The sequence below is a fragment of the Clupea harengus genome, chromosome 15, assembly GCF_900700415.2.
Source record: "Clupea harengus chromosome 15, Ch_v2.0.2, whole genome shotgun sequence".
NCBI lineage: Eukaryota > Metazoa > Chordata > Actinopteri > Clupeiformes > Clupeidae > Clupea > Clupea harengus.
Genome location: NC_045166.1, coordinates 570780 through 597500, shown reverse-complemented (window position 1 = coordinate 597500; position 26721 = coordinate 570780). Strand labels below are relative to the sequence as shown.

Genomic DNA, 26721 nt, shown 5'->3' with positions numbered 1-26721 from the left:
GCAACCGGCTTTTGCTGGGAGTATGGCCGCCGCGGGAATTTGAAAAACTAACTCGGAGGCACGGAGTGAAAGTGGAGTGCAGCGCGAGTGTAGAAGATTGTAGTTTAGCGGTTGGTGAAATTATTGGTCACGAAAACGTGAAGTCGGCTTCACGAATGAACAATGCGGTTGTGCTGTTTCTCAGCACAATTGATAAGGCTAATGAGGTAATTGTGCAGGGTATAGTACTCAATGATTCCCTCACGCCAGTCCTCCCACTCAGTACCCCCGCCAAGAAAGTAATCATTTCAAATGTACCCCCGTTCATCAAAGATGAGCTTATTGCTAAAGAGTTGCAACTGCATGGCCAGCTGGTTTCACATTTTCGAAAAATCCCTCTGGGATGTAAATCGCCCCTTCTTCGACATTTAGTGTCGTTTAGAAGACAAGTGTACATGGTCCTAAATAGTGGCATGGAGGAGATTGAGCTAACACTGAAGCTAAGGGTGGAAGGGTTCGATTATGTGGTGTATGCAACGTCAGACACTGCGTTGAAATGTTTCAGTTGCGGTGGAGCTGGACACATTGGTCGCTATTGTCCTGGCAAAAATGCCAACACTGAAAAGGAGAAAACTCCAGCTAAAACCAATGAGTCCTCCACAGTCGTTCCCCCAGTCACTGAGGTAGAACCCTCGGTGGATGGGACCGAGGGAAGCGGACTTGAGGGGGATTTTCTGATTGTGCTTGGCCCCGAAGCCGTGGCGGGTGAGTCGGTGGTGATGGAGCCTGCTGTCGCTATATTTGTCGCAGAAGAGCTAGCTGCGGCTGGATCATGTGAACCTGGAAATAAGAAGGGGCCTTCAATACAGACACTGACAGTCCCTCAAACGTCAGTGGATGTGGTGGAGGCTATCGACATAGACCCAGTTTTCAAAGCCCCGGTGAAGAGAAAAATGGGCCCGGAGATTAACGTGACTAAAATAAAGAAAGATGAACACACAAATGTTAGCGATTGCGAATCCATGGATTCAAACTGGTCCGATTGTTCGCAGGGAGATGTAAAGCTCTCCAGCGAAGATAGGAAATATACTGCAGATAGCATTAATAGTTTCCTACACGTCACGAAGGGGATGCGGAACGTGGAGGTTGAACTGCATTTTCCAGACTGCTCGCAGTTTATTAGCGACGCTGCCTGGTGGATAAGGGAGGGTGTGTTTGAGGATACGGAGGTATTTCGTCTCCGGAAAATAATGAGCAAGTTGAGAAAAAAGTTGCGTGGAAAAATAAAGTCTACTTAGTTTTTTCAGTATGTGTAACACCATCAAGTGTGGCTCTCTACATTTAAATGGTGTTAGCGATTTATTTTGTACGACTTTTTTTAAACTGAAGAAATTAAATGTTGCTCTGTGCTAAATGATGAATTATTGTTTGCCCCTGTGTTGGGAGTAATTGAGCATTGTTTCATTTTTGTCATGTGGTACCTGTTTTAAGGAATCTGCTGATGTCTAGAGTTTTTTGTTTCTACAAAGCAATGAATGACTTGGATACTTTTTTTGCACAGTGGTGCTGTGAAAAAGCTGTGTGCTCAGTTTTTGATGTTTTGTTTACTTTTGTTTTTGAATAATGTGTAAAACACTGTTTGCAATGCTGTTTACCTAATAAAAAGTTTTTTATAAAAAAAAAATTCTCTCTCTCTCTCTCACACACACACAGGCCAGTATCAATCCACCAGCCTTCTTTGCAACCACTGTCTTTCTATCTGTCCGACCCATCTCTCTGACACACACACCAGTATCAATCCACCAGCCTTTTATTGCAACCACTGTCTTTCTATCTGTCCGACCCATCTCTCTCTCTCACACACACAAGTATCAATCCACCAGCCTTCTATTGCAACCACTGTCTTTCTATCCGTCCGGCCCATCTCTCTCTCTCCCCGTCACACACACACACACACACACACACACACACACACACACACACACACACACACACACACACACACACACACACACACACACACACACACACACACACACACACACACACACACACACAGGCATGAGCCCAGTTCAGTGAAAGCAGAACATTTTCATCTAGATGCTTTCCACATCAAACAGTCTCAATCCCTGGAGGAGCGCCGCTAACTTCATTGTGGTTTTATTTTGAGGTGTAGGAGAGCATGTAAAAACAAGAGCCGCCACTAGCCTCCAGATAGCCAGCCCCACAGGAGGAGGAGGAGGAGGAGGAAGAGTGTGTGTAAGAGGAGGAGGGGGAGGAGGAGGAGGAGGAAGAGGAAGAGGAAGAGGAGGAAGAGGAAGAGGAGGAAGAGGAGGAGGAAGAGGGGGAGGAGGAAGAGGATGAGGAAGAGGGGGAGGAGGAGGGGGAGGAGGAAGAGGAGGAGGAAGATGAGGAGGAGGGGGAGGAAGAGGGGGAGGAGGAGGAGGGGGAGGAGGAGGAGGAGGAGGAGGAGTGTGTGTAAGAGGAGGAGGAGGAGGAGTAGGAGGGGGAGGAGGAGGAAGAGGAGGAGGAGGGCTGCTGTTTAAAGCACTGGGGCCCGTGCTGAATCCGGGCTTCAGTCTGTCCAGTCAACAGCCAGCTCCAGGTGCATCTCCTCTCACCACCCAACTGAACTTTCACAGTGAGGCAACACATCAAACATGTGCTTTTCTTATTACACACACACACACACACACACACACACACACACACACACACACACACACACACACACACACTTTACTCGCAGAATGAACTAAATATTTGGGCAGAAAGCCAGGTACACAGGCATGTGAAAAAGACAGGCATTAACAAATACTTTATGACTTCCTGTCTTTGTTCTCTCTCTCTGTCTCCGAGCCATGATGCATATTTGAGGAGCTGAACAGCATGGCACGGAGAAGCACAAATGCCCACGGTGATGTGTGATGTCCTGGGGCCAGCTGACAGGCTTGTGTGTGTTGTACAGGATTAAGGGTGTGTTTGCGTGTGCGTCTCCCCCTGCTTCCTATGACTAAAGCAGGCCAGGTCAAGCTGCATCTTTTCTCTTGTGCATTCCATAGTCCCCCCCTCTCTCTCTCTCTCTCTCTCCCTCCCTCCACCAAATCATCCTCCCGTCCCCAACAACAAGCACACGCTGCACTTTCCGTCACGTCCGTGTGACCGTGCCTCCGTCACCCCGCTCCCGTGGGACGCTCAGACTCACTGAGTGGTCAGTGGGGAGTTGGGAGTATGCGCTTTAGGGAGGTGGAGTCAGCGATTTTGGCGGAAGAAAGCTTTTGTTAACCTCACCCACCCCAAATACACCTCCGAGTCCGAATCCACTCTCCCAAGTCCGCCACGCCGCCCTGCTGAACACACAAGACTGACGGGCAGGTAAAGACGCCCCCTGGCCTGGCCTGACTGGCTGCATGTTAAGGCCCACATCATTTTGTTTTTCCCTCTGTGATTGATTACAACGCCTGGGGGAGTGGTTTTCCCCACGGTGCAGATATGTTATTGTTATGTTTGTCACAGTAGGAAAGAATTTCACCAGAAATGATGACGAAAGGTCTTGAATCTTTACAGCTGCAATGCGTAGTTGTTTGTCAAAACTAAAAATGTTCTAGACCTAGCATTGTGACTCTGATGATTCTGTGATAACGCAGTGTTGAAAGGCAGAGACAATAGTGTTGCCAAAATGTGTCGGTACCGTGGATGTTGTCTTCAGTAATGCTGTTTGAAAATGCATACATTTTCCATACAAAAGTGACGTCCTTAACGCACTTAAACATTATGCCCAGAATGCACTATGGGGAAATTCTCATAATGAACACAGAATTAAATCATTGTTGTTAGCTCGATTAGAAACACTTTGACCAGCTCTCTCCAACAGCACTTTGACCAGCTCTCTCCAACAGCACTTTGACCAGCTCTCTCCAACAGCACTTTGACCAGCTCTCTCCAACAGCACTTTGACCAGCTCTCTCCAACAGCACTTTGACCAGCTCTCTCCAACAGCACTTTGACCAGCTCTCTACACGTTGACGTTGACCAGCTCTCTACAGCTACACTGGCAAAAGATGTGGAAGGGCTGAGACACCAGTCACTCAACACCAAGAACTTATGGGGAGACGACAGGTGCTCTCTCTTACACCACTGTTTATGGTCCACTGTCTACCACCGAGTCTGTAAATATGGTGGGGAGACAGACACAGACAAAAGTATACATTAGCCTGACTGTTCTAGGAGTTGTATTAGATAAAAATGCAAGGACTGATGCGGGGCGGCGGTGAAGAGGCGAAGAACGCTTGAAGGGGACTCCCACACAGGTGTGCTCCCACAGGGTTGAGCCTCAGGTGAGTCCTCTCAGGAGAATCCTCCCGCCTACACATCCCATGGGAACGCCCTAGAGCGCCCGGTGTGCTCCATCAGAGCCAGATTCCTGCCAGATCAGAAACCAGCGCATCCCAACCCTCCGCCGGCTGCCATACGGGCCTCTACCTCCCCAAGAATCAATTGGAGCGCTCGCCCCACACCCACCCACCCTTCCACCCCGCCCCTGCCCGGTCGTCTCGAGGCAGACGGGTGTGATGATTACTCTTTGTCTCGGGCAGAGGGCCAGACAGCCAGGCGGGCTCCGGGGCGGTCCGCTTGGCCCATCTCTCTGCAGTACCGGCCAACACGGCCTCCCCCGGAACAGAACATTAATTATGCCGTCTGGCCCAGATGCCCGCTCGCCGTGTCCAGCAGTGGCTGCTGCTGCTGCTGCTGCTGCTGACCGGATGCCTAATGGTTGATGGGTGGCCACATCTCTGAGGACATGATTTCATTTCCCCGCAGAAGGCCACTGCCTGCATACATCATTACTATTCCTCTGTGCTCGTTAATGACAGAGCTAAATACAAATGAAAATGTGCTGTGTGTGTGTGTGTGTGTGTGTTTGTGTGTGTTTGTGTGTGTGTTTGTTGGAGTGAGTGTCAGAGACAAATATTGAGGAAGAGCCAAAGGCAAGCAAGATCCATCAAAGTGATTCAATTAAGTGCAATTGTGTTCTCCCCTGCTGTGAAACAAACGAGTATGAACGCTACACCTGTAAACATAAATAGATTTAGTTCCGCTGAAGTATTAAATGCATAACTGAAGATGAAAATCCTAATTTGCTTGTTTAGTCAACCGTTAAGAACTAGCCAGTCAAAAGCCTCCAGGAAATCACTCGGAGTTCAGCAGAACTTCTTTGTGGGTCACTGATGGACCGGTTCAGGGAACATGCTGTATAGGAATGACTAACTTGCTGTTTTGAACAATCAGCTGATATTATTATGCAGTACTGCTGCCAACTAAAGACCTACTGACGTGCATCTCAGCAGGTGAAAAACAGCACTTCTCTCTGTGTGTGTGTGTGTGTGCTGACCACACTGCTGTAGAGACCATCGACAGAGCAGTCCCTCCACACTACATCAAAGCCTTCAAAAGGTTTCTTTTCATTTCTAGAACGAGGAACGGAATTTCAAGATATAGGTGTGAGTGTGTGTGTGTGTGTGTGTGTGTGTGAGGTCAACTGTAAAGTACAGAGATTTGTGTGCATTTCCATGCAGAGTTGCAGAGAGGTAATACTGATGTGTGTTTGTGGGGCTGGGAGAGTGTGTGTGTATGTGTGAGTATGAGTATGTAGTACAAGTACGTACACAAAAGCTGGTGAGTACACTTTGTAGAATAGTCCCAATGTGCCATCGTGTTCATCGGAGACTGCACAAACTGGATTGGCTTCCAGGAACCACAACCGACTCGGTGCACAACATCTCTGCAGCCAGCCCATGCTGCCAAGGATGCTTACTCATAGCCACCGTGAGCGTGGATGCCGTTACACCCAGGTGCAATGACTAAGCCCCGATTCCAAGAGCAGACAGCACAAGAAGAAGAGACCGTGAGCTCCAATACGACACGTCCAATAGTTGTCAATGAATATATTTTTTCCTTTTGGGGATTTCTATTGGCAGGTTTGTCAATGTCTACTTTCCACCAGCTCATGTCTCTGCCCGTCTCTATTTTGAATGCTCCCTTTCAGTATCGGTTACAGACGTTCCTCCCTTTGGCCATTTAATATATGTATTGTCGTCTCGGGCTGTCGTATCTGAGCCTTATCAATTCTGTGTGCGGTGATGAGCTCTATAGTCAGAGCTCTCTTTTGTGGTGGCCATGCTGTGCTTTCTCCCGCTGTGCTTCTCTCTCTCTCTCTCATGTGCGTCTGACACTCACTCTCAGCCTGTTGCTGTATCAGCTTGGTGCATCTCCTGCTTTCACACATCCAGGGCTGAATCAAGTGTGTGTGTGTGTGGTGTGTGTGTGTGTGTGTGTGTGTGTGTGTGCGCGTGTGAGATGCCCTTTGAGTGTCGAGCAGCAGAAACCCACATGCTGATATCTGGGTATACAGAGGTTGGGATGTGTGTGTGTGTGTGTGTGTGTGTGTTTTTGTTTGAATGTGTGTGTGTGTGTGTGTGTGTGTGTGTGTGTGTGTGTGTGTGTGTGTGTGTGTGTGCGCTCTCCTGAGTTGTGTAAGTGTGTGTGGTGTTGTGAGGTTGCGTCCCTCCCTCCCTCAGAGCACAGAGAGGGCTGAGTCACTCTGACCTTCTGCAAAAACCTGTAGCTACTGTCGGCCACAGTGTGTGTGTGTGTGTGTGTGTGTGTGTGTGTGTGTGTGTGTCGGCCACAATGTCAGTTTAAAAACAATCCATGATCGATAAAGCATGGCCATTTCTGGAGTGAATGCAGAGTAAGTGAGAAGGCAACTGGAAGTCATTCGTTTTCTACGTGGGCCAGGGTCTCTCGCCACTGAGCAGCAGCTTGACCGTTAGGGGCACGTCTTGGGCCGTGTGGGCGTCAGAATACAGTTGAAGTCCGGGCAACTTTATGCTAATGAGCTATGGCGCAGATTGGCGGCAACCAATTCGGAATTAGATGCGTATCAGTTTAGAGAACAAAGCCTATGTGAACTTTAATTCCCACAAAAGATGTGTTCTGTTTAGCGTCTGCAATAACAAGGATGAGCGATCTAGTGAGTGTTTGTCTGTTTTATTGATTTTCAGGGACACACATACAGACCTAGGGAACAAGTCCTAAACAACTACAACTACAACTACAGTGTGTCCAAAATTGTTGTGGTTACTGCTGAATACATGATTAAGTTAGCTAGTAAGTACACAGGCTACACTTTGGGAGGTCGACAAGTTTAGCGGTGTCAACATTCCTCATTCCAAATTTAAGCAGGCACAATTTCATGTTTTTATTACTTCCTGACAAAACATATCAGAAGATCATTTAAGTTTATTTGGATCCTTCTAGACCCAAGGCACTGGTAGCAGGGCAGCCGCTCCTGGTGTGAATGACGGCTCACGCTAACTCTGCAATCACAGCACATTTCTGTGCATCTTCATTCCCACAGGAAACAGCTCGTTACAGAATAGTGAGTGTGAACCTCCATGAGCAGAGAGACGGTCAGCACTGCCAGCAAAGATTTGTAGTATACTATATTACATACTAAATATGGATAGATAGATAGAGTACATATACTAGTATAGTACATAACAGTAAATCATTCATGGATGAGTAACACTGTTGAGGCCTCATGCCTGTTGGCCCTCCCTCTCCCTTGCCCTTCTCGAAGACGAAGACCGTAATCTTGTGGCTCACATTCCCACTTGAGCTATTCCAGAAGATTGACGTTAATGTTACTAGGTCGCCAGGGGATAGATTAACGCTCCGACTACTATAGGCAATACGATTCATTTGCATCAAATAAACGGCTTTCAATGTGAGTGGGAACTGGGCCAGGGTGAGGGTGTGTGTGTGTGTGTGTGTGTGTGTGTGAGTCCACATTATATGCATATGTGGCATTATATGAGCATCAGTGCATAGTGTGTGTATATATAATATTTGAATGCAAAGGCATGCCTGTGTGTGGTAAGTGCATGGAGGTGGCTGTTCTGCTACTTGTGTGTATGTGTAAGAGTGGGGAGGTGTATTTGGAGTGTTTGTGGAAAGGTGAGAGCTCTCCAGACCATCCTGTGCTTGGTCGTGATGCCAGGGTCACTTTTAAGGAACAGACAGATTGAAGCTCATATCCACTTGTGTCTTGGTTATGTGTGCGTGGGTAGCCTCCCTGTGTTTGCTTTGCATGAGGCCGTGCAGCTGTGTGTGTGTGTGTGTGTGTGTGTGTGTGTGTGTGTGTGTGTGTGTGTGTGTGTGTGTGTGTGTGTGTGTGTGTGTGTGTGTGTTTTAACATGTGCGTGTGAAGAAGAATGGGGGCCGATCCAACCTTATCCAAACTGTCAGAACGGAGGAGAGCAAGGCTTTTTAAGTCTCGGAGGAGGAAGGCATTTTTTCCCCCCTTGGTTTAGGTTGGAGTTGACCGGAGCGCGGTGGCCAAGTGCATCCCCTCGAGCTGAGTGGGAGTGATCGCCTACGTGTGCAAACATGCGCCGAGAGATACAGCTGCTTTTTATACAAATAATCTCACTGCTCTTCAGCTTTAATCAATCAACGCCGACAGAAATGCTCTATCCTCTACAAATCCAACCACGCCATCTGGACAGGGTAACACAAGCAGACTGGGCAGCGGGATCCTTAGCGTGCGTACGTGTGTGTGTGTGTGTGTGTGTGCGCGTGTGTGTGTGTGTTAGTGGGTGAGCTTGGACATGACGTGTAAGGGGGGCGTGTTGATCTTTAGGACCTACACAAGCAGGGCTACATCTGCTCGACCCTATGCTACCTTAAGTGTGGAGGAGGATTACTCTACTCTCCATCCCAGATCATTACGTGGTGTTAGTGAGTCATCTCTAAGACTACCATTACATTTAGACTAAGGGGTGTTATGCCATCAATAAATAAATGGTCTCCATAATTGAACGCACAGACAGCACAGCATTTCCTGTGCTTACGCACCCAAGGAAGGTCTGCCCTGGGATGCTTTTCTAAAGGAAGAGGGTTAAACAGAACTGAAGAAAAATGAGCAGTGGCAGAGGCACATCGGATTCGGAGAGATTGAGCGGGGGCTTGGCTGATTGGGCTTCCGGGGGTGGCTGTGATGCGGCCTGTGTCTTGACAGTCACAAGCAATGTGAAGAATGACAAGAGGTCAGAATCCCATAGCAGGAATGCACACAGGTTCAGGGATCATTCGTATTGGTTAAAGAAACATGTAGACATGTAGACAAACACATGAAAAGGAGATGCATGTGATGTTTGTATGTCACTCTTTTGGAGATAGAAGGTGGGGGGAAATAAAACCTCATTCTCAAGAAGGCTAAAATGAATCGCAGAGTCAATAGTCAATAGCCCATTTTGAGAAGCCATTAATCTGAGGCATAAAATCTATTCCCGTGCCCTGGAGTAATCATTTGCGATTGAAAAAACAGGAGCAAAGATTGGACAACGATCCGGCGGGGCTAATCAATTCTCCACGAGGAGTTTGGCTCACAGCTCAGAACACTTGCCTTTTTCATGCGAGGGGACGAAACATTCTTCAAGGAGAGGAGTTCTGAACAAACTACAAAAGCAGCAAAGCAGCTGACGACAAGACCGTGTGGCAAAGAGTGGCGAATAAATCGAACACCAGGGCAAAGCCAGAGCAAATTCAGCAAGCTGCAGTGATTTCTGGCACGCCACGCCACAATTGGACTTTTCCACGTCTGTTTCTCACCATGAACAACCAAACACGTGGTACTCCAACACGGCTAAGCCTTAGCATCACGGTCTCGGAGCACAGATGGGGCTGATGGGTAGCACAGTGGCAAAGATCATTTACTGATCTGTCTGCAGTCATTCATGAGGAAGATCAATGCTGCACGACTTGCTGATGTTACTTCTCAACCTGCCAAAAGGGCATATCTCACTATCCGTTGTACCAAAGGATGACGTGCTCCAGACAAATAGTCAGTGGTCTGTATTGCATCATATCTAATAGCAGCCACTAGTAGGGCTGAACGATTAATTGCATTTGCGATTTAATCTCGATATGATAACTCGCAACGTTCACGATTAAAAACGTGAAAATATATATATTTTTTTTTTCTTAAGCTGGTACATTTTGAACACAGTGTTTAAAAAGTGCATGCCTTGTGTTTATTCTTACAATTACTTTGTTTAAATTACTTAAATGCACAGTGGTAAAGCCAATGATTGGTTGTTCTTGATTCTGTAATGAGCAGTTAAATAAAAATGTAAAAATGTGGGAAATAACATTTTACACTAAATGTATCTAATATTGTTTTGGTCATATTTAAAATCATTCATTACGATTTGTTGGGAAAAAAATGAGGATAAAAAAAATAATAAAAATCGCAATCGCAATATTGGGAAATTTTTATTTTTTTTTAAAATCGCAATTAGATTTTTTTCCCAAATCGTTCAGCCCTAGCCACTAGCCTCAAATCTGTCTCATTGAAAGTCTGTTTGATCTGCATTAGGTCAGTCTACTGGGTCACAAGTGAACAATGGTGAACAATAACAAATAGCACCCAAGACTATCCAAACTGGAATCTACAAACAAAAGAATGAGGGGAAAAAAAGATCATGTTGTATAAGTCCTTCACTTCCAACACATCAAACAGAAGTTTCTTCAGAGAAAGAAAGAGAAAGACAGATCACAGTGATGGGCGGGGAGCTGAAGATGAAAAACGGGAAACTCGGCACGCCTGGGCGCTGGGGAATTCTTTCCCTAGCATCCATCTCAACATGAGTGGTGTGTAGGCCCCGCCTCAACCCGTACCGCTCACTCGGAACAGACAAGAAGTGAATCAATTAAGCAGGGAGGGAGAGCAGCGAAACCAACCAATGAAAATGAAGGATGCCAGAGAACAGCAGACGTGTGTATTTGTGTGTGTGTGTGTGTGTGTGTGTGTGTGTGGATTAAATTAAAGAATGTTCGAGAGGGAAAGACGCACAGGGACACAAAGGCAGTGGCAGGCAATACGCAATACACTGATCAATATTATGGGCGACAACTTTCACACTAAGCAAATCAATAGTGTGAAATAATGTGTGTGTGTGTGTGTGTGTGTGTGTGTGTGTGTGTGTGTGTGTGTGTGTCACAGAATCACACATCGTGTGTGATCGCACTGCACACTAGAAAATAAGTGATTTGGCAGTGTGGTGTGTGTGTGTACACTATGTGTGGTGTGAGACATTGGTACACACATTGGTTCTCCAATATATGCTAGAACTGTGGTGTGTGTGTGTGTGTGTGTGTGTGTGTAAATGCTGTGCTTAATGTGGTAGGGAACTAATCCTGTTTGAAGTTGAGCAGACATATATGTCTTTTATATATACACACACACTTGGTAAACTGCAGGACATGGTGATCATTGTCATACATATTGTGTGTGTGTGTGTGTGTGTGTGTGTGTGTGTGTGTGTGTGTGTGTGTGTGTGTGTGTGTAAAATATACACGGTGTATTCGTGTTGTATAATACTCATATACACACCTTGCGCGAGCATGCTGAACTCCAGGAACAAGGCGATGTGGTAGAGCTCCATGGCCTCCTCGGCGCGGGTCATGCCCCCTCCTCTCCCGGCCACGAGGGCCTGCACCTCGCCCAGGCTGCCCGCCGACGGGCTCCCCCGGAGCACCAGCGACAGCTCCACGCGGTCCGTGTACATGCAGTGCAGGATGACGCGCGCGTACTTCTTGGGGATGATGGACTCGTCCAGGACGATGCACGTGGGGAGAGGTGGCGTGTGGGGGTCTGGCGGCTCCTCCCCGGCCGGTCCGGCGCCGGCCCGCGTGCGTCGCTGCAGAAGGCTCCGGAAGAACGGCGAGCGGGCGGAGAGGACGGCCTTGTGCGCTCGGAGCTCCTCCTCTCCCATCATCGCCGCGGCGACGGCCGCTGCTGCCGCCGCCGCCACAGACGGGCCGGGGCCCATGGGGGTCTGCACCCCGCCCACTCCGCCGGGCGCTCCTCCCGTGGGGCTGGCCTCCAGCTCGGCGTCGGAGGCGAAGCACAGCAGGGAGTCGTGGTGACTCATGCGCTCCCACAGCACGCGCATGTCCGCCTCCAGGGAGTTGGGCGTGCCGAACTCCTCGCCCAGACGCAGGAGCAGCTCCCCGCTGCGCAGGCGCGTCTCCTCCCCGCCCAGCTCCCCCGTGTACAGGTAGTAGAGCAGCGTGGAGAACACGCCCGGGTCCATACCCATGCCCACACCCGCCGCCCCCGCCGCAGCCCCGACGTCCAAGATCATCTGTGCGCCCACGCCAGGGCTAACGCCGCCGCCGGAGACCGCTACGCCGCTTGACGCCAGCAGTGACCCGAGGAACGGGCACCTGGCGGCCAGCAGGGCCCGGTGGGCGGGGAAGCGGGCGTCCTGGAAGAGCAGCTCCACGTCGGTGCACAGCTGCAGCCGGTAGAGCTCGGCCAGGTCCCGCTGGAGGGTGCGCGCGTGGGGCCGCGCCAGACCCGCCGCCAGGCTCAGCTCCTTGAGGGCGGCCGTGCCCTCGTACTCCTCCACCAGCGCGTGGGCGTCGCGCACGTCCCAGCCGGCCAGGAGCTCGCGGAGCTGGCGCGCGTGGTCGGCCGAGCGGCTGGACTTGCGGCGCTTGATGAAGCGGCGCTTAAGGGTGGCGAGGCCCGAGCTCTTCTTCTTGCGGTCCTGGGGGCGCTCGCCGGGCCCTCCCCCGGCACCGCCGCCACCCTCCAGGCTGTAGAGCTTCCCTTCACATCCATAACCCTGAGGCGAGTATGACGTACCTGGTTTGGAAGAGAGAGAGAGAGAGAGAGAGAGAGAGAGAGAGAGAGAGAGAGAGAGAGAGAGAGAGAGAGGAGGGATGAATAGAGGTGTACAGACAGGGAAGACAGAGTGCAAGAGCAGAAGTGAGAGTGTGAAATGTGATAAAAAGTTGAATAAAACAAGAGGAAAGTGATGGATGGACAACAGGGTGAGGGAGAAAAAAAAAAAACAGGAAAAGAAAATTAAAACAGAGAAATGCAGACACAGAGAAACAGAGTACAGTATAGGAGATTGATTTTGAATCAGAAACTCATTATATTTTGACAAGAGAGAAAAGTGCCTCAGCTCCTACCATCCAAATAATTATGTCCTGTAAATGTTAATGCAAAACATCTCGAACCTATGGTGAAAAGACAGACCACATTAAGTCAAAATCCGATATGCCTGCGTTGAGCACATCAGTCTATAACAAAGGAGCTCATTTGAAGGAATGCCCATTTATGTGAGCAAACCTATGAATACAAATGTAGCATTATCTAGGCATTTCCAGGGCCCATTCAAAGCTCATTTCCATTCGTTTCAATTCAAAAGTTTAAAACAGTTGTCGCGCTCGAGTTCAATTCCAGCTCTTCATCAGAAACACAAATGCAGATGAAATATTCGAAACGGCTCTGGACTAAAAAAAAAACACGTCACTTAAGGACTGCGTTTTAACGGCGAGGCGACGCTTTGATATTTCCTCCCATTAGGAGTAAGAATGTTTTGACTGTGTCGGCAGACTTGAGGAGGCAACACGATCTCTGAGAAGATCAAAGGCACTCGGAGAAGGACATCACTCTGAGAACGCCTCCACTCTCGCTCTTCCTTTAAACACTACAATTCACATTATTCATTCAGAGGAAGACTCGGATTATTCCTAGTGTTGCTTTGAAACGGGGAAAGACAAAAAAAAAAACGACATAATACAAGTATCTTGCTCCATAAACGAATAGCGACAGCGAAAGTCATTTAGTTGCTTTCCACATTGTCTTTATCAGGAATGTTTGCCTGGAGAGGAATACTATGAAGAACATCTGAAACACAAGGCAATAATGTCTCCCTAGAGTTCGTGTCCAATATTCCAGTTTTCTTGCGGTAAACTTGACAACGTTTGGGCTCCCATTTGATGATAATCAATCCAGTCTGCCCGTCTCTCTCTCCGTCTAGTCTAATGATCTATGCATCGCAATTAAAATCTATTTACTGCTTAAAACGCATTTAGTTATTTTCTTGTATTACTGCTCTTCTGTGTTGTACAGTTGGTGGCCAGGGCAGTTTAATATCAATGCTAAAATACTGCACTGAGACTCCTTGTGAATATTTATGAGACTTTGGGGTTCAAAAACAGATATTTGTGAAATATTAAATGTGAAATCTGGCCTACTCTACAAGGAAACAGCTGTGGGAGGACAGCTGGCAGCGCTGATGAATTTTTAGATCCGTTATTCAATAAATAAATTAATGAACACAAGGTTAGTGTTCCCCACATCAAATTCAAGGACATTCAAGCGTAATCCCTTGCACATTTACTTTTTTTTTTTTTTCAACTTTGCCACTCACAACCTACTTCATTTCCAATTTAATAAGCCATTTGAAAAACCTTACTTCATTTAGTAAACCATGCCTCAAAACCCTGTCAAAAGCCTCTTTGTAACTTGATATAGTTGATACTTAACAAGAAATTTAAAGGGAAAACAATGGCATAAACCCTCCCGTGCATTTTGCTGTCGCCAGTTAGGGCAATATTATCCAGTCGATAACATAAAAATTCAACTGCCTTCCTTGGGGACTCTGAAGATCTGGATATTGTTCAAATTAAATCCGAGCACACCAGCACTTTCAAGGTGCAGGGGGAACCTGAACGGCCTCAGTGCAGAGAGGAATATACTGTGTCGTTGTTAACACTCCCTCCTCCCTCTCCTCCTCCTGCCGCCGCGGCGCGGGGGGAAAGCGCAGTCTCTGGTGTGTCATGACGTGTCAAGGTGGAACAGCACTAAACTGCCTGCGGAGATGAAAGCAGCACACGGCGGATAATGGGAATGGCTTTCCAAACGAAACAGAGGGCAACGTTGCAAAAAAAAAAAAGCATTTCTCTTGCTTGTAGCAGTTAAACAAAGGAGCGACTGAACAGCACAGAAGCGTTGATTGAAAAACAAAGCAAGGGATCACAGAGAGGTCTTGAATAGAGACGGGGCTCACAGCCATGCAGCTCTCCTTCAGTCTAAGTGACCTATATAAAAGGACTCTGACTTCAGGGGGAAGCCTAGGGGCTTATGTCCCTCGAGCAGGGGGAGGTCATACCCTCTTCTGTCTCTTAAGTTGGATGTACACAATTTGAAAAGTTGAAGTGCCTCGATGCAACAACACTGCAGTGCCTAATGTGGCTTGTCCTGCCTTGCTAAGGGTTGACTGGACAAGTAATGGAGCCATTGCACCTGAACGAAATAGGTCGGTATCGTGTTATGCAACAGTGACAGACTTCAAGCCAAATACAGGGCACTTTACCTGTTAACTAGCCTAGCAGTCCTAGCTTGGGGTTGTGATGAGTAAATATTTATACGATGAGTATATTTATGATAATTATATTTTATGAGGTTACTGACTAAAGACTACATGGAAACTATTTTTCTCAAAAATGAGGTGAATTAAAAACCAAACTTAGCCATATGCCATGTCAAATATAAAATGATTTATGTGCTGGAGAACATTTGACATGCCAATGAATTGCGCAACATCAATCAAATTGACTTTCTAATGACCTTGAGGTTTAATTGTAAGTGGTGAGTTGTGTGCAAGAAGGTGAAGAAGAGCAGGGCTCATTTACCGATGAAGGTCTGCTGCGTCTGGGAGTTGCCCCCAAAGCGCGGGGAGCAGGAGTGTGGGTAGCTGGAGGCATTCACCCCCATCCTCTCCCTCAGCCTCTGCCTCCTCTTGCTCAGGCACACTGCTGGGGCCAGCCCTGCAGCAGCAGCATTCTGCCCCGGTCACTTCAGCTGGGGGTCGCACTCACAGCTCCACGGACTGGGCTGGAGATCTCAGGATGATGAAGAGGAGGAGGAGGCTGTGGACATTCCTGAAGGATAGAGCAGAGAGAACACTGTAAGCATAGGGACTCGAAACAACAGTTCAAAAATACTTTTTTGTCCATCACGTTGGATAAGATCGAGCAAATAAATGTTGATGTAAATTAATGCATTGAATTGTTAATCAGATAACCAAATCATGTTAGCCATCATTTATTTCACTTATTGAATTGTTTTGATCTCATCACCATCGTAATGTTTTGTGCACATCACTATTTTAATGACAAACTAGAGATGCATTTTTGATGTATTTCAAGTCTGATTGCTCAACAGCAGCTTGGCTTGTACTTAGTTATACTGCCAAATACCAGTCGACTTATAAGCTGTTGTAGCCTACTAGCTGTTGGCTGGATCTAGTTGAGTGGCGTTCGCTAGTTATCACAGATATTAGTTACAGTGTCACTGAGTTAACACGAGACACAAACACCTATGGTGTTGGCTGGATCTAGTTGAGTGGCGTTCGCTAGTTATCACAGATATTAGTTACAGTGTCACTTTGAGTTAACACGAGACACAAACACCTATGGTGGTGGCTGGATCTAGTTGAGTGGCGTTCGCTAGTTATCACAGATATTAGTTACAGTGTCACTTTGAGTTAACACGAGACACAAACACCTATGGTGGTGGCTGGATCTAGTTGAGTGGCGTTCGCTAGTTATCACAGATATTAGTTACAGTGTCACTTTGAGTTAACACGAGACACAAACACCTATGGTGGTGGTATCTTCATTTATTTCCTGCTTGTCCCAGAACATAAACGCTGTCACATTAAGAAGGTAAAAGGTCAGGTATTTAGCAGACGCATTAGTCCAAAGCCACTTACAAAAACATCCTGCATTGACCGGGAATAGAACAGCTTGGAAAGCAGCTATGCTTACCACTCCGCTACAAATGCTGTACATAGGGAGTATTGTCATAACAGCGTCATATGCATAATGACGTGATTGAAATCTTTGATTCAAGGTTCAAGAACATTTCTGGAAAACATCTAGATATCTAAACGTAATGGCTTCACGCTCTACTAGAGCGCCAGTTATGCCAGCTGCAGCTGCCAGAGTGGGTAACATCACAGTTGCCGGAATGTTCCACCATTCGTTTCAATTGGAAAAAAAAGAAGAATGAAAAATGACAATAACAAAAGAAAGACAGAGGGAAGTGCCACCATTTTTACAAGAGCACTACATGGGGATCAGGACAGATGAGTTAGAGTTTTGGAGCGGTGCTGTAGCGAAGGGAGAGCGTGGTCACCCCACCCGGACTCGAACCCGGGTCTACAGTGTGCCAAACATGCACTCTGACCGCAACGCCAAAGAGCCAGGCTCGATGGCATGGCAGTCAGAGCTAATACTCATCTGTAGTGACGATCACATCGATCACGGGTGCCTACATCTCAAAAGCACTAGAAGCAGAAGCGATGCCAAAGAATGGGTGGAATAAGAAAGAAAGAAAGAAAACTTGCTTTGCAATGCTGTGATTTGAGCAATCACACTAATGATCATTCAGCCAACTTTGTATGTCTTGACCCTAAATACTTTTTAACTATTGTTTCGAGGTCTAATTGTGCGGTTAGTGATTAATGACTAACTCACTAAACTGCTATTACGGCTACTAGAAACACTTCCACCACCCATGGGGATGCGGACTGCAAATCTGCTGTGAGGTTCTAATGCCTGATGAGGTCAGTTTAATGCTGACATATGCTAACCCTAGCGCCAAGATAAAATCCCATTTTCCAAACAGCACTTCCTGTCCCCCCTCCACCCCTGCCCTACAAGTAATACTAGACGACTGATGGGTACCGTTTCGAGATTGATCGGGTTATTTACAGTGTATGAGCTGAAGAGACCGCTAGCAGAGCTTCTTCACAGAGCTCACCATTGGCCTCCCAAATGCCAGAGAAGTAGAGAAATGAAGAAAAAAAAAAAATGTTTGATTCTTTATTTACACAAACATACGAAACAAATCAATCAACTCAGTACTTCTGGTGCTTTGGAGGGTTCTGCGCTGTAATGGAAGGGTGGCAGGACTGTGGTGCAAACATTTCTAAAAGGAATTTTTCCTTCTCCTTTGCTATTGCTCCATCCAGATATTTATGTTTCATTTTACAGGCCAATCTGGCTCTGCCGAGAGTGAGCTCAGGGGGTAGACTTCAACAGCTTTGGGAGGCATAAAGACTCCACTTCCTCTGCTTGCGACATTACAGGAAAGGGAGAAAGAGAAGCATTTTTTTTTTTTCAGTGTGTGAGAGTGGAATGCTCTCAGACAGACAATAACTTCAGGGATCGTTCTTCTGAAGGGAGGGAGGGCCTTAGAGGCAAGACTTATCAGGAGGGCCTGTTGGAGAAGAGAGGCACATTTCTCTGTGCTCTGGGGACATTTCCTTGGAGGGGTTTGCAGCGAACCTGCCGAGCAGACTCCAATGGGGTATTGCACTCATTTTTGGCGCCAATTCCCTCCCACTCAAATACGCTGAATCATTTCATTTGTGCAATCTGTATAAGGGGGGGGAGCGGAGGGGGTCTCGTGTTACAAGGGCTTTGTTATCGCCACATCAAAATAGAAGCAGATAAAGGGATATAAATTTTTTTTTTTAAAAGCAGCAAGGGTTAATGTCTCCATTGCAAGTGCAGTCACAACATTCAAGGGTACTGCACATGCATGTTATGACTGAACTCTTTTCCCCTCATGTCTCATCCAATGGAATGTTTTCCATGCACAGGATGATTAGTGTTTGAACTGAAGGAACCCAAAGTAACATGAGAGAACCTGAGCGACCATTACTGGATTAAAATCCATCACATTAATCCCTCATTTAAAATTAAATCACAATGAGCTAATCTCTGAATAATACGCCCATTTCCACATCAGAAATAGCAAACGATTCATTCATGAGAAAAGCCAGAAAAACCAAACACATTAAAAACACTGAGATAATTATTAAGTCTTTAAGCTGAAGTGAATCGCAAACAAAACATCTTTAAAAGAGAAAACTATGTTCAGGGCCTAAAGTTCAAGAATAACTCAAGGCCTGGGGGAATCACTTTTGGCAAGAGAAAAAAAATAAACAAAATACTGGTAAATTGTCCTTAGGTATTCACACAACACATTTCTTCATTAGTGAGTATCCCTTTTAGCAAGCTGAGAACTTGGGGTACTTTGAACAGAGGGTGAACACTTTTATTTAGTCTACCTATTTTTCTCTTTAACTTGTTAAGTCAACGGATGGAACCTGCAACCTAAAAAATCACTAAGAATGAAGGGAATACTAAATGGAGCTCGCAGACATTTAGAATAACATACCATCTCCAGTGAAAATAAACACTTGGAGAAGATTGGAGCACAACTGCTGGTCTTGCTCAACACTTCATCACTCTGGCACACTGATTCATCTAATAACTGGGAATTGAACCTAAAATCACTTTTGGGGCAAAACAGAAACGCTGCAGGTTGCAAGAAAGCCAATAACATCCTCCATGTTGAAGAGAAGATGACCACAAAACATAAGGAATGAGGCTCGGTTCATATTTACGGTTGATGTAAAAAAAAGCCTTTCCTACATCCTTCAAACACTGACTTCTCAAAAAGGCACTTTTAGAAATGTTTTTGAAGGGTTTAAACTAGCTTGGCTGTCATCTCCGTTAAAAGTATGCCAAATTTTGTTGCAAAGTCTATGCAATCTTCGCAAAAACAGTGAAAAATGCCAATGGCTCTAGCTGAGGAAAGGACATTAACCCTCTTTCTCCCCTTCTTTTCTCTATCCCTTTCCCACCTGCCTTCTCAAAATGACTGACACAAATGGAGAAGGAATAAATTAATACTTGGAGTGCCATGCTGCTCCAAAAGTGCTTCCTGACAAAGAGACAGCCGTTACATAAGAGTTATGGTGGAAAGTTTCCATTTGCCCTGGGACATCAATAGAAACACTTCTGACTGAGCAAAACACTTGGGCTCGGAGGGTGGTGTGTGAACTAGGGATGGGCATAATTAATCGACGATCGATTAATTGATCATTAAGAATTTCCTCGATGAAATAATTTTTTCATCGATTAAAACTAATGCATGTTCTGTTGCGTAGTGTGCGTGTAATTTATTTATTTTAGGGCTGTCAAAGTTAACACGTTATTCTATGAGATTATTGTGGCCGAGATTAATGCAATAAAATATTTGAACGCAGTTAACGCAACATTGTTTACTTCCGGTGCGCGTTGACCCATGGCACGAAACTGCCGCGTGTCTGCAAGTCAGTTAGATAGAAGAGACCGAGACGGTAGTTGAAGATAGAGAGAGCTGAGGGATTGTTGGGCGGAAAGTTTCTGTTTAAGAGGCAAAATGACAGAACAATCGACAAAACTAAAGTTGTATGTAGCATTTGTCAAGCTGAATGTAGCTAGCACAGAAGCAGCTCGTGTTTAAGTTATCACCTTAATGCAAAGCACCCGACAGAAAGCAGTCCCAGATTAGATGGTCGCCAACCCACACTCCACGACTTCTCTAGGAAATTAACTAGACCAGTCCGTGGAAAGGTTACCAACGCTGTAGCAGTTTAGGTTGCCGGTGACTGTCGGCCCATCAACATAGTTGAAGACGGTGGGCTGACTGAGGTGATTCGAATTGCTTCAGGGTACAATTCTTACGATTTACCGTCGAGGGGCACCATTGTGTCTCGCATATATTCCTTGTATGATGGCGAGAGAGCACGAAAAAAATACAATTGAACAACAGTGTAAAATACACGCTGTCTGAAGTGATTACTCGTTAATTTATAAGATTTAGTCTTGAGAAGAAAACAAACTTTTAATCACAACGAATCTAAATGAATGAATTTCAAAATGTGAGATTAATTAGTTAGAGAGAAAAAACAAGTTGTGTTTATGAGCACCGGCTTCTAGCTGTCGGCTCCGCTGCTTAAGAGTACAGCAGCGCATATTTTCAAGTGTAACCATTGAACGGATCCCGTTTTACTGCCACAAGAGTTGTCCATCTTGTAATAAAGATCTCAATGAGGAAACACGCTGTGTTTTTTTCTATTTTCACTGCATTTTAATATAACCTATAAATAGTGAATTTTAATATAAAAATATTAATGATTAATCGAAAATCGATCGTTAATTCTCCCGACGATCGATTAAGAAAATTTAATCGAATGCCCATCCCTAGTGTGAACACAATATATTGATAAGTCAGAGTCCGGTCGTGTTCTCCATACATTTCAAAAGGAATGATGCAATTCATGACAAAAAAGGGGGACAAATGGAGTTGAGATTTGACCCAATTCTGCTTTGGTAAACTCAACGTCCCTAAGGAGCCTCAACATGGAAGAGTTCAGAGCCTTTGGTAAACTCAACGTCCCTAAGGAGCCTCAACATGGAAGAGTTCAGAGCCTTTCCATTCATCTTTGGTCCCTCATTGACGACATTCATTCTTGGTCTCTTATTAATGACATTTGCATTCATTCTTGGTCTCTCATTGATGACATTCATTCTTGGTCTCTCATTGATGACATTCATTCTTGGTCTCTTATTGATGACATTCATTCTTGGTCTCTTATTGATGAAATTCATTCTTGGTCTCTTATTGATGAAATTCATTCTTGGTCTCTTATTGATGACATTCATTATTGGTCTCTCATTGATGACATTTGCATTCATTCTTGGTCTCTCATTGATGAAATTCATTCTTGGTCTCTTATTGATGACATTCATTATTGGTCTCTCATTGATGACATTTGCATTCATTCTTGGTCTTTCATTGATGACATTCATTCTTGGTCTCTTATTGATGACATTCATTCTTGGTCTCTTATTGATGACATTTGCATTCATTCTTGGTCTCTCATTGATGACATTTGCATTCATTCTTGGTCTCTCATTGATGACATTTGCATTCATCTTTGGTCTCTCATTGATGACATTTGCATTCATTCTTGGTCTCTCATTGATGACATTTGCATTCATTCTTGGTCTCTTATTGATGACATTCATTCTTGGTCTCTTATTGATGACATTCATTCTTGGTCTCTCATTGATGACATTTGCATTCATTCTTGGTCTCTCATTGATGACATTTGCATTCATCTTTGGTCTCTCATTGATGACATTTGCATTCATTCTTGGTCTCTCATTGATGACATTTGCATTCATCTTTGGTCTCTCATTGATGACATTTGCATTCATTCTTGGTCTCTCATTGATGACATTTGCATTCATCTTTGGTCTCTCATTGATGACATTTGCATTCATTCTTGGTCTCTCATTGATGACATTTGCATTCATCTTTGGTCTCTCATTGATGACATTTGCATTCATCTTTGGTCTCTCATTGATGACATTTGCATTCATTCTTGGTCTCTCATTGATGACATTTGCATTCATCTTTGGTCTCTCATTGATGACATTTGCATTCATCTTTGGTCTCTCATTGATGACATTTGCATTCATCTTTGGTCTCTCATTGATGACATTTGCATTCATTCTTGGTCTCTCATTGATGACATTTGCATTCATTCTTGGTCTCTCATTGATGACATTTGCACTACAATCGGATTCACATTTCCATTCCTGTTTTTCCCTCTTTTGCTCATGCCTTTTTTATGACTCATATGACACATACACACACACACACACACACACACACACACACACACACACACACACACACACACACACACACACACACACACACGTATATGTGTATTATTTTTGATAATCAATTATTCTACAGAATTTTCCTGATTATGTTTTTGATTAATTGGTTAGTTGAATAGTTTCCAAATAAAATCCTATATAATTTATATATATATATATATATATATATATATATATATATATATTTCAAGATTCAAGATTTATCCATTACCATGCTTTTTCCATTCAACGGATGTTACACACAAATTATAAAACATATGTAATGAATTAATACATCCACTGACGCATTTATCAAAAGGAGTATAAAAAAAAAATTGTTTCCACACAGCTCTGTTTGGTTTAGTGCCCATTGAATGGACATAATTCACATCCCTTCATGTACATCCCACCATGAGGACATAAACAGGTCCAGAGCCGTATGTTGATGCACGCGCACACAACAGCACCTCTGCAGAAAACAATCCAAAACACTGGCCACTTTTTGATGTTAAGCATAGGATGTAATAAAACGAAACTGTCCAACCAGTTCTCACGTCATTTAACGGTGCACATGTTGTGTTCAAGTCAGGAATAGCAACATCTGTGTTCATTATCACAAGATTTCAATTCAGCGAGATGAAAGTCGCGTGTGCCTGCTTACCTACTTATGAAAATAATCCAAATAGCATTACTGGAAATATAGCATAATCAGGAGAGTAAGCAACTTTCTTGTTTTTGTAATCAGTTTATATTTAACTAAATTGAACGTTTAGACTAACTACACCAACATGGTGAATTAGTGACAAACCAAATGTTGATATGGAAATAGCCACTGAGGTTGTAGCCCATCACTTTGGTGGAAATTCCACTTTGCTAATATTAGCGAACCCTTCTGTCATACTCTTGAAAATGTCTTCACACAGTTTGGCATGTACACACAGCAGAGAGGTTACGCATAGCAATCAACTGTCAACAGCGCTGCAACAGAGTAGAAAGGCGTCAAGTCTTTTGTCGTCGCGAGAAGGCGCACTTCCGAAATACCGCCGTCAACCGCCTTTGTCACCTGTGCCACCTCTGCATGACACACAACAGTCTACAGTCATTTGGTAAATGATCTGTACACAAGATACACATTTCCTCTTAAAAGATCGGAAATTTGGGTTGGTTTTAAAATGAATGAGCCTCCTTAATAAATGTTTTCTAGCTACAGCTAAAAGAGCGTCATCAACACTGTTCACATTATAAAGACGACAACATGATCCCAGCAGTGAAGGTAACAGTCATGCATTTCCACTCTAATGCCTTGGTCACTCTGGTGCACAGGGCATCAAGTGGGCCTATTCTTCTGCTGTTAGACACATTGCATCTCATCCACAATAAGGGCCTTGCATGGGAGTGGGAGCAGCTTGTGGGGAGAAACAAGAATGTGAGAGTGAAAGTTAAATGTGTTTGCTGGACAACATTTTACCAGTCCACTGAGCAAAAGCAATGTCCATTGAACAAACCCAGGGACATAAAGGGCCTCTGTGCTTCTGCGTGGTTCAGATGAAGGGACTAGGAAGGAGGGGGCGGGAGGCAGGAGGCAGGAGGGGAGTTGATGGGCATTTCCTGTCGGCCATGGCAAACTGGATTATGTGAAATTAATGAGGGAGGACAGAGCCAGGCAACACCAGGCCAGCTGCAGCCTCTATGATCCACCCAGAAACATGCCCTCTGCAGACACAGAGAGAGGAGAGGGGCGGTCGAACCCCAAAAAAGAGCCAGATCCTACCTCTTCCTCCAGACCTGATGGCATCAAATGTTTCTCGAACCTCGACTGACATTAAAAGTGTGGATGGGCCTCCTTATTGAACCAAGCATCTCAAATTACATTTAAAAAATGTTGGAGATGTGCAGTCATGATCAGAAATTAGACCGAACTATTGTACAACAGAGGGATCTCTTTGAAACTACCGGCAGGACGGCTGTGACCTCAGAGACCATCAAAGCTGATGATTTATGGGTTGAGCAACAGACACGCCCCCACAAAACCCCAGCACACATCCCCAGGGAGAAGCACGCAGGGATCTGGGCACACAACAGGTTAAGACTCATGTCAAATGTTAACCAGAGCACCCATGATCATTATGTCGTCTTTCAAACAACCATGACTCCACCAAGTCACGCAGTTGTTTTCCATGAATTGTGCAGTCTGGATAACACAATGTCCACATTAGGGTTCCATGACCTTTCCTGGAGTTGCATGAACCCCCTCAAGCTGGGCAATCTTATCCATTCGGTGAGTTTGTTCTCCTCTGTTGACAATAAATTGTGTCAAACTTGTGTGTTTACCACAACTCTGAAACATCATCACCAGGAATAAGCTTGCATCGAGCTTCAAGCATGGTCTTGCTCTATAGGGCATTGACCCTGGGGTGTCCATACTGCTACTCTGCAGGCTTGACCCGACCCTGACCTCACTTGAGAGAAGGGCAACAGTCCATCTCGCTAGAGGGACGTGCATGTAGTGCGCCTCCATCAGCTGCCTTCACTAAGGACGGCTGACATTTTATCAGCAAGCATGCCTCTTCTTAGACAGATTTGCCCTTTACGAAGGAGAGACTGAGGCAGAGAGAGAGAGGCAGAGAGAGAGAGAGAGAGAGAGAGAGAGAGAGAGGCAGAGAGAGAGAGAGAGAGGCAGAGAGAGAGAGAGAGAGAGAGAGGCAGAGAGAGAGAGAGGCAGAGAGAGAGAGAGAGAGGCAGAGAGAGACTGAGGCAGAGAGAGAGAGGCAGAGAGAGAGAGGCAGAGAGAGAGAGAGAGGCAGAGAGAGAGGCAGAGAGAGAGGCAGAGAGAGAGAGGCAGAGAGAGAGAGAGAGAGAGAGAGAGAGAGAGTCAGAGAGAGAGAGAAAGAGAGAGAGAGAATAACAGAGAGAACAAGAGGGAGCAGACGCCAGAGAGCGCTATGCTGAGGAATGCTTTACCCAGCACACCACCCACTGCTCACCCTTCTCCTAATGTGAAATTCAGCAAATACAACAATTCCACAAAAACATCTAATTAGGCCTCAAAAAGGTCAGACCAACACAAGACAATGGAGGCGTTTCATAGGGACAATTGGCCTGGATTCTTAGGCCTTCAGTCGGAAATGAAGATGACAGTCATGCCTGGTAGCCAGAAGGTGGAGGGGGTGCGAGCAAAAAAAAAAAGTTTTTGTACTCTCCGTTATTTCAGACATCTCCTTCGAGAAGTCTCAGTCCCCATGCACAAAAAAAGTAGAGAGCTGAAATACTAAAACATTGACATTTCTTAGATAAAGTGTGGAGGTTGGGGGTACTGGACCATCATATTTGACCACGATGTTCCTGACGATTCAATGAGCATGCCATGGCACTTCAATATTCTGTTTGCTGTTTTCTATTTCTGTCCAATGCTGCATTGAAATAGAAACAGCTGGGATGGCTTGTAGATTTACAAATGACATAATTAACATATGGGTATGTATGAGCTCGTTTTCATTCTGTGGACAAAAAGCCCATTAAAAAGCCCATGATCTTAAGCTGCACCTTAAATTACAGCGTACTTGCAGAATAATTAGACCAGCAGTAAGGCCCTATGATTTATGATATTGACATTAAGTTACATATAGCTGCTCCTGATGCATCATGAACTGTGTCAAAGTAAACTTTAACATTTATTCACTTCAACTTCACTCAATCAGGCATTTGGGTAAATATGCAGTTAGACGGCCACTGACTAGCGCCAGCTAGCTAGCACATAGGCTAATATTATTATTGCTAGCCTTAGCATGATGGGGTAAGTAGGATGGGAAGAACTTCTAAATGATATGCACATTCAGAGGATACACTTGATATTACTAATTTGAGAATCGAAACAGTACCACAAAACATGTCATCACGATGCTCAAGTGTATCGATATTTTCCTACACCCCTAATACCCAAGTAAAATCCTTAACGTGGCAATACGATCAACCAGAGGAATTCCCTGCTGCATCTATTCAGTCAATCCGAATATAAATAAACCACGGACTGGCATCATCATGAAAAGCGTATATTTAAAAGGTAAAACCACAAAGACATGAATACATTTTTGTTCCAAAAACTGCAAGAGGGGGTACATGGGCCTTAGCTACGTGCATCAGAGCAAAAGAGGGTCTGCTGAGGCATCTTTATATCTGCAGCTTTGACACACAGAAGGCCACCCTTACAGACCAAAGCAGAAGTTGTGATTTCCCTTAGGGCTCTACGGATACCATCAGTTACGGAGACCCCACTTAAAGCTCACCAAGAGGGGACCAACT

General features: G+C 45.2%; 1 protein-coding gene across 2 annotated transcripts in view; it reads right to left on the bottom strand.

The window, feature by feature from the left end:
- The window catches only part of btbd7 (BTB (POZ) domain containing 7), a 61752-nt gene that overhangs the window by 17919 nt on the left and 17112 nt on the right, over window positions 1-26721 (bottom strand). Inside the window, exons 2-4 of one of the 2 annotated variants that reach the window (XM_031581870.2) lie at window positions 15541-15789; window positions 13030-13077; window positions 11438-12697 (exon numbers count right to left, since the gene is read on the bottom strand). In XM_031581870.2, coding sequence (XP_031437730.1) covers window positions 11438-12697; window positions 13030-13077; window positions 15541-15622 — 1390 coding nt within the window. In that variant the 5' untranslated portion in view covers window positions 15623-15789. The remainder of the gene's footprint in view (window positions 1-11437; window positions 12698-13029; window positions 13078-15540; window positions 15790-26721) is intronic. The other variant, XM_012823956.3, reaches the window with a different exon arrangement.